This window comes from Rhinatrema bivittatum, chromosome 9 (genome assembly GCF_901001135.1).
Source record: "Rhinatrema bivittatum chromosome 9, aRhiBiv1.1, whole genome shotgun sequence".
Taxonomy (NCBI): domain Eukaryota; kingdom Metazoa; phylum Chordata; class Amphibia; order Gymnophiona; family Rhinatrematidae; genus Rhinatrema; species Rhinatrema bivittatum.
In genome coordinates this window covers 17,438,044-17,451,332 of record NC_042623.1, presented here as the reverse complement: position 1 = coordinate 17,451,332, position 13,289 = coordinate 17,438,044, and the positions used below count along the sequence as shown (strand labels likewise).

Genomic DNA, 13,289 nt, shown 5'->3' with positions numbered 1-13,289 from the left:
GCAGTGGGGGGTAGGGGGAGGGGAGGGAGGCAGAGGTAATCCCAGCAGAGCGAAGCAAGTACTGAGAGTGACGAGGGAATTAGAGGGATCCTAAAGATTGTTGCAAGGGCTTTGTACACTTCTACTTTGCTTTCTCAGGCACCGGAAAGACCTTTACGTTGGTGAAATATGCAGAGCGAAGACCCAAACTCCGGTTCCTGTATGCGGCGTTTAACAAGTCCATAGTGGAGCAGGCGAAACGTACCTTCCCTTCTAACGTGGCGTGCAAAACCTTCCACGCGCTAGCCTTTGCGCAGAAAGGCAGGCTGTAAGTGGGGGTGGGTTCAGTCCCTGCTTGTCACTGGGGGAAAAACGAGGCAAAATGTGCGACTCTGGCTCTCCCACGTCTTCCAGCCAATTTGTCTTAGCACTCTGACTGCGCTAGGTAAAATTTCAGGACAGATTTCTGTGGCGAGACAGGTTAATGCTTTCTCATCGAAATGTTGCCTATTCTCCTGCGGGAATCGTGGAAGAGATGTGATATTTGTTACTGAATGAAGATACTCTTGCCCAGCACATGAGAAATCTCTGCAAGGAGCAGGTGTATAAGATATATATATATATATATATATTTTTTTTTTTTTTGTATTCCAGAGTTTTATAGTCTTTTCAGAGATTGAGACATGTAGAGCCAGTCCGATGTCTTGTCCCAGGACAGCCTTTTTTTGTGCACCCCTGTGCACTGTCTCAGAAAGGTGTCGTGTAGTCACAAAGACAAAACACTGCAATCCAGTCCCAATCCTGCTTTCGGACTGGTGTCGCTCTCCTTCGGGCGTGGACATTTTTGCTTTTGCTGCCGTGTGCTTAAGCCGGTAGGGGGGTCTGACTGTTCTGATTGCCTCTCTCAGCCTGATTTCTGCCCGGGTGAGCGGTCAGCCCTCGCCGCTTGCTGCACAGTTCAGCCGATGCCCCTGTTTTTTTTTTTCCCCACGCTTCTTTGTCCTGACCAGGAAATGGCAAGGCAAAGAGCGCCAACTTGGGATCTTGTCTGACTGAACAGAACAAGCTGACGCTTCCTTTGGTGTTTTTTTTTTTTTTTCCCTTTGTAGCTTTCGGCAAAAGATGGTCTCCAAAATAACACCCTACATGGTCAACTTTGTTCTCCCTAAGGGCGAGGCGGGCTTTATCAGAGCAAAGATGGTCGCCCAGACCCTTGAGACCTTCTTTGCATCGGCGGATGAGGCCATCGGCACGGAGCATACTCCCATATGGCAGAAGAATAACCGCGGGCAGAAGGTGCTGGTGGAGCACCAGGAGAAGCTGGTGAGTGTTTGGCTCTCGTTTCACTTATTCTTCGATGGCGAGCAGGATGGGTGGTCCTTGCACATCATCAGACGGAGCCCCGACATGGAAAACCTATGTCAGAGCTTGTAGAATGCCCTGTGTCACACGTCCACGTGGGGTTCCTCTCCAGTCTTGCTTTTTCCATGCATCTGCAGCATCGCAGTAGTGAGCCTCGCGCTCTTTTGGCCTCTGGCCTATCCTGGGAAAGCTTTTGCTTCCTCTGGTGGCAGAGTGGGTTGGGAACCTCTGCCAGCAGATGGCAATGGAGATAGAAGCTGATGGTCATAGATATATAGTCCTGCCCCAATATCAGCCTGCCAGTAATCTCCATCTACACACAAGTAAGAACTTAAGAAATTGCCATGCTGGGTCAGACCAAGGGTCCATCAAGCCCAGCATCCTGTTTCCAACAGAGGCCAATCCAGGCCATAAGAACCTGGCAAGTACCCAAAAACTAAGTCTATTCCATGTAACCATTGCTAGTAATAGCAGTGGCTATTAATTGCATCAGTAGCATGGGATGGTGGACATGCATTTCCCTACTGGGGATTACCGGGAGGGGGGAAAGAAAAGAGAAATAGAAGAAAGCAGAATGATGAGACAGTTATATAGCATTGCTTGCCTCCTGAGGTGAGACCATTGGGTCCCTCCCTCAGTTGAGAGCCTTCAGTCCGGTAGCCTTGCTCTGGCTGAGCTCAGGTAAAAGTGTTTGGTTTTTTGTGTTTTGGTTATTTTTTTAATAAAAAAGGAAGAGAACGGAAGTATTTTAATAAAACTGCTTCCTAACGGGTCCTACTTCCCTGTACCTACCCGGATCAGTCCAGACAGTGGGTTGAGCCTCCTGTCCAGCAGATGGAGACAGAGAAAAACTGAAAGGGTATCCTATATCAGGGCAGAGCCTACCCTGCATCCCTTCAGTATTTCTCTGTCTCCAGCAGATTCAGACAGTAGAACCTGCAGTTTCCTTCTTTCCTCAATTTTCTATTTCCTTTTGGGGTTTTCTCAGATTTTTTCAAAGATCAAGCAAGTATTTTTTTAAATACAAAAGGATCTCAATTGTTTTTCTGTTCTGTCACCAATGGAGACAGCCCTGTCTCCTCGCTCTGCTGAGAGCCTGGGGGGCTTGCCCCTTGATGATTCAGCCTAGGCTCCCTTTCCCGGTGGACCTATTTGCTGTTTGGGGCGATACTGGAGGTCCAGTCACTCCCACTTTTTCTGGCTGCACTGACCCTGAGAATCAAATACCTCTGGTCCCCCAGCAGGGAGGATTCATTCCCCTGCAACTGCTCAAAAAAAAAATCTAACAGCAATTACTCGGACCTTGAGTAGCTACAGATCATACAAGATAAAGATTTCAGCTAAAGATAAAGATCATACAAGAGATTAAATGCACAGTAGAATCTTTATGGGTAGAAATCCCTTGTTTGTTCGGGAAGAGTATAGCGATAGAGGTATACTATCATCCACCTGACCAAAATGATACAACGGATGATGAAATACTAAGAGAAATCAGGGAAAATAACCAATTGGACAGTGCAGTAATGATGGGAGATTAGTTACCCAATATTGACTGTAAATGTAACATCAGGACATGCTAGAGACATAAAGTTCCTGGATGGAATAAACGACAGCTTTATGGAACAATTGGTTCAGGAACTAACAAGAGATGGAGCTATTTTGGATCTACCGTATTTTTCGCTCCATAAGACTCACTTTTTTCCCCCCCCAAAAGTGATTACTGGTAGCCGACAGCCCTTTGCCCTTACTATGTCACAGGGGCCGACCAATGGCACTGGTAGCCCATGTGACATCGTAAGGGCAAAGGCTATCTGCGCCATTTTGAATAGTGGCAGCCGACGGCCCGAGTGCAGGAGATCACTCCCGCACCCCTGCTGGACCACCAGGGACTTTTTGCAAGTCTTGGGGGGGTCAGGAGGGTGGGGGGTTGTAGTTAATTAACTTTAAAGGGTTGGGATGGGGTTTTTTGTTTTGGTTTTTTCCTAACAAAGAGAACGATAAACATTTTCTGATCCGGGGAGTGGGCAGAAATGGCCCTCCCCAGACCCGAAAATGAAATGGGGACCAAAAAAAATTTTTATGCCCTCCCCTAATTTGCTCCATAACACGCCCAGACGCTCAGGAACAGAGCCGGTTTAACACACCATTATTATTATTATTTTTTAAATTTTCCTCCTCTGAATCCTAGGTGCATCTTATGGAGCGAAAAATACGGTAATTCTTAGTGGAGCACAGGATTTGGAGAAAGGGATAACTGTGGTGGGACCACTTGGCAATAGTGATCCTACATGATCAAATTTGAATTAATGACTGGAAGGGGTGCAGTAAGTAAATCTACAGCTCTGGTACTAAACTTTCAAAAGGGAAGCTTTTTGGTATAATGAGGAAAATAGGAAAAAAAGACTAAAATGAAAGGTGCAGCTGTAAAGGATAAAAGTGTACCAGAGGCGTGGGCATTATTTAAAAATACCATCTTAGAAATGCAATCCAGATGTATTCCACACATTAAGAAAGGTGGAAGGAAGGCCAAACGATTGCCAGCGTGTTTAAAAGGTGCAGTGAAAGAGGCGATTTTACCACCCCCCCCCCCCTCCCCCCAAAAAAAAGTCCTTCAAAAATTGGAAGAAGGAACCATCTGAAGAAAATAGGTAAAAGCAAAAACACTGGCAAGTTAAATGTAAAACATTGATAAGATAGGCTAAGAGAATTTGAAAAGAAGTTGACTGTAAAGGCAAAAACTGTTATTTCCTAGCGTGAAGTCAGATGGACTCAGGACCTGTGAGTTACGTGCTCTTCTGCTAGCAGATGGGAGACGGAGTCAGATTTCAAAGCTGACGTCACTCTAGATATACCCCTGCAGTGACCTCAGCTCTTCAGTATCTCTCCGTCTCCTAGCAGATGGGAGACGGAGTCAGATTTCAAAGCTGACGTCACTCTAGATATACCCCTGCAGTGACCTCAGCTCTTCAGTATCTCTCCGTCTCCTAGCAGATGGGAGACGGAGTCAGATTTCAAAGCTGACGTCACTCTAGATATACCCCTGCAGTAACCTCAGCTCTTCAGTATCTCTCCGTCTCCTAGCAGATGGGAGACGGAGTCAGATTTCAAAGCTGACGTCACTCTAGATATACCCCTGCAGTAACCTCAACTCTTCAGTATCTCTCCGTCTCCTAGCAGATGGGAGATGGAGTCAGATTTCAAAGCTGACGTCACTCTAGATATACCCCTGCAGTAACCTCAACTCTTCAGTATCTCTCCGTCTCCTAGCAGATGCGGAGTCAGATTTCAAAGCTGACGTCACTCTAGATATACCCCTGCAGTGACCTCAGCTCTTCAGTATCTCTCCGTCTCCTAGCAGATGCGGACACTATCCCATACACTAGAATAATGTTAACAATTTCAGCAAAGAAGAAAAAGAAAATTTACCTTAAAGAAGATTGAGCCCCGCTCTCCTGCGGAGAAACCTAAGGGTCCCTCCCCCAGTTGAGAATTCCTGAGGTGATTCAGATATCCCTCAGAGGTTTGCCTTGGTCCGGTAGCCGGTTCCCGGCGTGGACTTAGACCCCAGAGTGGCTGAAAGGCAGCGGGTGGACAACCGAGCGCGGCGGTGAAGGTAAAGCCCTCTCCCCCCGCAGCTGGAGACCATCCTGGCACTCGATCGGTAAGCACCGAGACCAGGTAAGCAGAAAACTTTAAATTCAGGTCTCCGGTCTCCGAGGCTCGGATTGCAGTACCGATTCGATTTCCTTCCCGGCGAGGTAAAAAGGGAGCACAGATCGGGTTCAGCAGCCCTGGTTGGGCTAGGCCCCGATTCGGTGCAGGGGTCCACATGGAGACCCTCGGGGGGCGCGCCATCTTACACGCGGGGGGGGGGGGGGGCGCGTCTGCACCATCTTCCCTTCTTGACCAGCAGTACGCGCGGGGCAGGCTGGGTGGCCGATGTGCCTAACTTGTGCGCATCCAATACAGACGCGCGCATAGCTGTGCGCATAACCGCGCACTCAACTGGGCCACGCGCACTCCGCACGCACAGCTGCGTTTACAACTACATGCGCGCGTTGAAGCTAGAGGCAATGGCACCGGCACCCAAGAAGACCAGAAGGCACTCTTTGCACAGCCTGCCACATAAGAGCCACGCAGCCTGAACTGGAGTCCTGCCTCTGCCAGCATTGCGAGGAAGCCCAGGGGGAACTAAAGCCTGGTCCCCCTCACTGTCTGGGGATGGGTCTGGAACTACTACAGATGATGATTTCCTGGATCTATGCATCTCTGAGATGGCTTCTCCACAAGAGGGCACCTCAGGGGCTCCTACGCAGACTCCCCCTGGGATTAACATGGATGGACCCAGGAACCTTCTCCTGGTTAGAATTTTTCCAAGGGCTGTAAGCCTTCGTTCACTTGCAATCAGCCCCGGGGTCAACCCCTGCCAGAAGCACAAGATCCTCCCGGTCCTACTCTGATGCCTCGAGACATGCCTCGCCTAACCATGAATTTCCCTGACAGGGACCCAGACACCTCAGATGATATTGGCGACTCCCTGGAAGGAGAAAGTCCTCCAGGCCTGGAACCATACCGAACCATGCTTCACTTCTTCCACAAGGATGAGTTACCAGCCCTTGTTTCCCAGACTCTGAAGACTCTGGGTATTCTAGGCACGGACCCGATGGCAGAACCAAAGAAGAACCCCATCCTGGTGTCCCTTCGTAAAGCCTCATGCTACTTCCCAATGATGGAAGCCATCCAGGAACTGATTGACCTGGAGTGGGATGCCCCGGATGCCAGCTTCAAAGGGGGTCGGATCTTGGAAGCCCTATACCCTCTAGAACCAGCGACCAAGGAATGCCTGCATTTCCCGAAAGTGGACACCGTGGTCTGTGCCGTCTCAAAACAAATGATTCCCATTTAGGTAGGGGCTGCATTGAAGGGATACTCAGGATAGACGATTGGAATCCATGCTTAAGCAGGCCTTCGCAACAGCAATGACACCGCAGATTGCTTCCTGCTGCGCACTGGTAGCACGTTCCTGCTTGCTGCTCTCGAGAGAGGCAAATAACTCCGGAACGTATACCAGTGAGACAGTGGAACCTGCAGCAGCCTTCCTGATGGAGGCAAGCTCAGACCTGGTGCATACCTCAGCCAGAGGCATAGCCTCGGTAGTTTGGTAATAATTCGTAGTAAAAAGCCTGACTCAGGCCGTGTTTTGCTCTATCGAGGTGCTTCAGGGGCCAAATAGTCACAAATGAAACATATATGCAAATGTATAAACACATATAACCATGCATAACATAATAAACGATTAAAAAATCAAAACTTTTACAAACAGTACTGGATAAGACTAAACAATAAAGGAAAACACATAAATGTTACCCATCAAATTAATAGTTCCCTGTACGTACCAGGATCAGTCCAGACCGTGGGTTATGTCCCCCTTCCAGCAGATGGAGTCAGAGCAAAAACTGAGATCGCGGTCCCTCATAACTGGTGCGCCCTCTGTAAACCTTCAGTATTTCTCTGACTCCAGCAGATGGCAGTTGCACCTTCGGTTCCCAAGTTCATTTAGGATAGTTTACAGAATTTCTTTATTCTTTGTTTTCCTCTAATTCTTTCCTTGGATTAATCATAGTTATAAAGTTTAAAAAAAAAAAAAGCCTGTGTTCAGCTTCTCTGGAGACTTGCAGGCAGAACTTTGTTTTCAGTGACAGATCTGTCTTGTACATTCTGTCTTATGTTTTGTTGTTTTTACAGCCAGTATTTCAGCTGCCTTAGGGGTGAATGTTGGTGGTCCAACCTCTCCCCCCACGACCCCCTGCTGCCCTGAGATGCCGTTTCTTCCTCGGGGCAGCCTAACAGTTGCAGAGACGCGGCATTCCTCTGACTGAACGGGAGAGCGGGTCGTTTCTGACGGGTAGCAGCGCTGAATTTCTTGTTCCTATGAGGAGCTGGGTGCAGGGGGGAGGGGTGGTCCAGTCCCTTCCCCGTGGAGACCCCTGAGTAGTCTCATACCTCAGGTCTCTCGTCAGAGAAGTAAAATTCCTCTGTCACTTTAACATCCCTGAGAAGTCTCATACCTCAGGGGTCTCATCAGAGAAGTAAAATCCTTCTGTCACTTTAGGCTGTCTGGAGGGGAAAAGGAAAAAGAGGAAAGGTTTTTACTTTTTATTAATCAGTACCCTGTACAAGGACCGGCAGCTTATGGGGGAAGGAGCAGAGAGCAGTTTTTTCTCTCTCCCGCTCGCAGCAGCCGGGCACAGAAGGTCTTTGCCGTTCCCCCAGCAACTCCTCACCCCCCCCCCTCCCGATGCCTCGATTGCCATTTTGTATCCACATGTGGAGAGCCAGCCTGCTGCACCCGTTTCTTGGCCAAATGGGGGAAGGGAATTCTCATTTTCCTACTGATGTTGTACTTTTATTACACCTAATTTAAGCCCTGTGCAACCGGCTGACCTAGAACCTGCCTCTCCTCCCGATGCGGCCCCTCTCCTGGGGGGACCTTAAAGAGACAGCAGGCCTTTTCTTCTAAGTTTGTGATTATAATGCACAAAGCTTTTTTTTTAGAAGCGGAGGCTGAATGGCAGGAGGAGGGACTTATACCAGCAAAGGTCCCCAGGCCATCAGGGGTGTTGGATCCCTCTAGGGGACAGTCAGGACGGACAGCTGTTAATTCCTTGGGGTCTTTAGCTCCTAATCTGCCGGACCCTGGGTCACAGGACCTTCTCCTTGGGGATGCAGACAGGGACATTGGGTCCGCCCCAGACGAGTTGAACCAGATCATTAAATCGCTTGGAGAGAATAAGGTGCATAAATTGCCGGAAGATCGTCACTACGCGGACCCGATTGAGAGGCCAATGGGGTTGTCGTCAGAGTAGACCGGTGCCTCACAGGACTCCCTCTTCGAGGTCGCAGTCCAGGTCTCATTCCTTTCAAGGCCGGAGACCGGCTCGGAACTCCTTTATGCACGGAGCTTCTGCTACATCTACCCAATGAAATGTTGCCAGTCCACTCTTCAGTTCCCAGGATAGGAGGACATCTTTACCTCTTCTACGAGGAGTGGATCAAAATCACCTCAGACCCGGTGGGTCTTGGATATTCTATGGCACGGTTTCGCTTTAGAATTTGCTCGACCTCTCAGAGACAGGTTTGTCTTCTCTCCGTGCGGTCTCATCAAACTGCGCAGTGCGACAAACACTGGATCGACTCCTGGATTTGGGTGCCATTCTCCCTGTACCGGAACAAGGGTTCGGCCATTATTCCGTCTACTTCGTAGTTCCCAAGATGGTCAACAGGACTCTCAAGATACCACACTTCAGGATGGAAACCCTGCGCTCGGTGATTGTCGCGGTACACCGGGGAGAGTTCCTCACGTCCTTGGACTTGACGGAGGCTTATCTTCATATCCCCATCCTGTAAGAGCATCAGCGGACTTCTTAGTCGCTAACGCTTAGATCCCGGGGAGAGAGAGTTGTCTCAGGAAGCAGTGTCACTCCTCTTCACGCGATGGGGGACTCCCTATCTTGATCTGATGGCCACTGAAAGGAACGCGAAGGCTCCACGCTTCTTCAATCGCAGAAGAACAACAAGGCGCAGAGGACGTCGATGCCTTAGTGCTCCCGTGGCCGTGGGACCTCCTGCTTTACTTCTTTCCGCCTTGGCCCCTAGTGGGAAAGGTACTCCGAAGAATAGAGTCACCAGGGGCTCATGATCCTGGTAGCTCCGGAGTGGCCTCGACGGCCGTGGTTTGCAGACTTGGTCAACCCTAGCAGTGGATGGCCCACTTAGACTGAGACATCTGCCGAACCTTCTCCAACAGGGCCCAGTATTTTTCTACCAGGGAGATCGCTTCTGTCTAGCAGCCTGGTTTTTGAGCGGCGCCGATTGAGAAGACGCGGGTACCCAGAAGCTGTTATCTCCACTCTTCTCAAGGCTAGGAAGTCTTCCACCTCCATATCCTATGTCCGTGTCTGGAAAGTTTTTGGGTCTTGGTGCCAGTCCACACAACTTTCTCCACGTCATGTGACAATACCCCAGATCTTATCTTTCTTGCAGCGAGGTCTGGAGATGGGATTAGCCTACAATTCCCTCAGAGTACAGGTGGCAGCCCTTGGTGCCCTCCATCATCGGGATGGAACTACTCTTTCATCGCACCCTGACATAGTCCGGTCCTTACAGGGAGTAAAGCATGTGAAGCCACCGATACGCTTCGTGGAGCTTGAATTTTGTCCTTCGAATTCTAGACGGTCCACCCTTAGTTCAAGACACCCACAGTTTGTCCGGTGTCTGCGTTAATTGGTTGAGTGCACTGGCGGTCTCCAGTTTTGAATCAGTTGAACCAGTTCAATCAAGTTTAATCAAGTTAATTGAGCAAAGATATATCCAAAATGGCTTTTCGAAGAGAATACTAAAGAGCTGAGGTTACTGCAGGGGTATATCTAGAGTGACATCAGCTTTGAAATCTGACTCAGTCTCCCATCTCCTAGCAGAAGAGCACATAATCCACTAGTCCTGAGTCCATCTGTCTACACTAAGGAAAATTAAATTATCAGGTAAGTAATTTCTCCATTAAAAACTTTAATAAAAAAAAAATATATATCCGAAGCAGGAAACCTGTGAGGGAGTTGGTTGGACCATTAAATGATTGAGGGATTAAAGGAGCACTTAGGGAGGAAGATAAGACCATCATGGAAAGACTAAACAAATTCTTTGCTTCGGTGTTTTTGGATGAGGATGTTGGGGAGATACCCATTCCTGAAAGTTTTCAAGGGTGACGATTCAGATGAACTGATCCAAATCACAGTGAACCTGGAAGATGTAGGCCAGATTGACAAACTGAAGAGTAGCAAATCACCTGAAGAGGATGATATATACACCAGAGTTCTGAAAGAATTAAAAAAAACAAAATTTCAGGCCTAATACTAGTAATTTGTAACCTTTCATTAAAATCGTCCATTGTACCTGAGAACTGGAGGGTGGCCAATGTAACTTCTATATTTAAAAAGGGCTCCAGGGGTGATCCTGAAAAATATAGACCAATGAGCCTGACTTTAGTGCAAGGAAAAATCATGGAAACAATAAAGATCAAAATCACAGAACATATACATAAACAATGTTTAATAGGACACAGCCAGACTGGATTTACCCAAGGGAAGTCTTGCCTCACAAATCTGCTACAGTTTTTTTTGAAGGGGTTAATAAACATGTCGATAAAGGTGAACCGGTAGATGTAGTACATTTGGATTTTCAGAAGGTGTTTGACAAAGTCCCTCCTGAGAAGCTTCTAAGTAAACTAAAAAATCATGGGATAGGAGGTGATGTCCCTTTGTGGATTACAAGCTGGTTAAAAGATGGAAAACAGAGAGTGGGATTAAATGGTCAGTTTTCTCAGTGGAAATAGATAAACAGTGGAGTACCTCAGGGATCTGTACTTGGACCAGTGCTTTTTGATATATATATAAATAATCTGGGAAAGGGTACGACGAGGGAGGTGATCAAATTTGCAGATGATACAAAATTATTCAAAGTAGTTGAATCACAAGTGGATTGTGATGAATTGCAAGAGGACCTTGTGAGACTGGAAAATTGGGCATCCAAATCACAGATGAAATTTAATTTGGCCAAGTGCAAGGTGATGCATATAGGGGAAAAAAAACCCTTGCTGTAGTTACACGATGTTAGGTTCAAAAGGTACAGAGAATGGCAACCAAAATGATAAAGGAGATGGAATGGCTCCCAATGAGGAAAGGCTAAAGAGGTTAGGACTCTTCAGCTTGGAGAAGAGATGGCTGAGGGGGGATATGATAGAGGACTAGAATGGGTAATAGGAGTAGACAGGAGAATTTGCCACAAAAAGTACAGCAAAAGCAAAGATAACTGGTACGGTATGCAGAAATAGGCAGAATGCTGTGAACTGTCTACGTAAGTCATAAACATTCGGCAAAAACAGCTTTGACGTTCTCCCACTCTCTGGTGCTTTCTTTAATGTATACCGTGAGCTCTCACTAGGTGACTCCCCCAGTGGGAGATGGAGCCCAGTGATGCCCTGTGCTTGGGCCTAGGAGGAGATGTGTGAGTTGTAACGCTGGCCACCCTTTCTCGCCTTGCGTTCCAGAAAGCCGTTCAGGAAGCAAAGAAAATCTGGGAGAAAATGCAGCTTCCAAATGAAACGAGACAGGAGGCCTACAGAATGACACACGACGGTGCAGTAGTCTCTTCTTTTGCTTTATGGAAATCTTGTTTTTGTTTTTTTGTTTGTAACGAAATGATATCTGGTTCCTCTTAAAGGGTATTTGAAGCTCTGGCAGCTGACGAAGCCGTGTCTTTCGTCGTATGATGTAATTTTTGTGGATGAAGCTCAAGATTGTACCCCAGGTGACCAGTACACAAACTACTGATGTTAGATAGACCTATTTTTTGGAATCTTTCTTAAAATAAATATTAAGGTCATGTAAAAATGCATGCACAAATATTTTAAGTCTAAAATTGAGGCTATGTGCTAATAATTTTGTCTTAAATTTTTGGGAAACTTAGAACAGCTCGATTGATCGGATTTGGCTTTTGATGGAGGGGCGGGGGGTGGCAGGCAGGGTTCTTTCATGAAACATTTTGGTCTTGCTTTAGGAAAATGTTGGACTGAGGGCCTGATGTAGCAAGCTTTCTTTCCTATAAGATGCAGAATGGGATAAAAGTCTCCGGTAAATCAGGCCCTAAGTGACCTAAGATGGAATGTGAACAGGAATAAGTAACAGTGAGGAGCAGCTTTTCTCAGAGGACAAGCAAGATGGAGGGGGACGTCATCGGATGGAGCCTGGCACGGAAAACGGATCAGTTTTTAGAACTTTGAGCCTCCTTGAGCTTGCTCACGCATGCAGTACCCCCTGCGTCCACACGGGGTCCCCTGAGTCTCTTCTTTTCCGCGGAGCCTCGGGTGAGCCTCAATCTTTTTTGGGGTTTTGTTTTGGTTTTTTTTAACAAGGATTAGCACAATATTTAAAGTGGTTTTTCAGTGATTCCTCATGCAGTCGATGCAGGGTCCCCCCCTTTTTGCCATTAGCGTCCTAGATGAGTTTCTTTGAGTTTTTGGGTAATTTTATTTTCGTTGTCGATCCCTTGGGGCAGCGGTGTGCTTGATGCCCACCAACCCTCGACAACCATCGCCGTTGATTTTGATCTTGCGTCCCTTTTGTTTTGTGACATGTCCACTTCTGGTTTTAAGCGATGCCACAGGTGTACGAGTGTCGTGTCTATCCCAGATCCCCATGATAGATGTGTCTTCTGCCTTGGAACATCACAAGATATCCAGGATTGTAGCAAGTGCACCAGGATGACCCCTGAAAAGACTGGGGACTTCCCCAGATCTTATCACACAGGATCGAGGCAGATTGCTGCTTCCCAACCTCCAGGCCCCGTCACTCACAGCCTGGATATTGAGAAGTTGATATTGCAACCACTCAGTCTCTTGGAGGATGTGGCTCGGGTTCTGGTGGCTTCTAGAAAGCCTTCCACTTGAAAGTCCTATGGATTGAAGTGGAGGTGGTTTTCTGTGTGGTGTGAGCAGAAGACTCTAGTTCCTTTCTCCTGCTCCCCACAAAAACTGCTTGACTACCTTCTACACCTATCGGAAGCTGCTTTGAAGACCAACTCCGTTGGAATTCATTTAAGTGCAATTGGCACATACCATTGTGATGTAGATAGTATCTGCATCTCTGTCCAGGCTGTAGTTGTACATTTCATCCGGGGCCAGCTTCAGTTGAAGTATTTCCTAAGGCCTCCCACCGTGTCTTCGGACCTTAACATGGTGTTAGCTCAGCTGATGACATTTCCCTTTGAGCCACTGTGCTTCTGTGACCTGAAGTACCTGACCTGGAAGATCATGTGTTTGGTGGCGCTCACTTCAGTACGCAGGGTCAGCGAGCTCCAGGCCTTAGTGACTTATCCACCTTACACTAAAGTTCTTT

General features: G+C 47.6%; 1 protein-coding gene across 4 annotated transcripts in view; it reads left to right on the top strand.

The window, feature by feature from the left end:
* The window catches only part of FBH1 (F-box DNA helicase 1), a 79,191-nt gene that overhangs the window by 26,276 nt on the left and 39,626 nt on the right, over positions 1–13,289 (top strand). For 3 of the 4 annotated variants that reach the window (XM_029615502.1, XM_029615503.1, XM_029615505.1), the window contains exons 9-12: positions 139–307; positions 1,089–1,302; positions 11,444–11,531; positions 11,617–11,703. In XM_029615502.1, coding sequence (XP_029471362.1) covers positions 139–307; positions 1,089–1,302; positions 11,444–11,531; positions 11,617–11,703 — 558 coding nt within the window. The remainder of the gene's footprint in view (positions 1–138; positions 308–1,088; positions 1,303–11,443; positions 11,532–11,616; positions 11,704–13,289) is intronic. The other variant, XM_029615504.1, reaches the window with a different exon arrangement.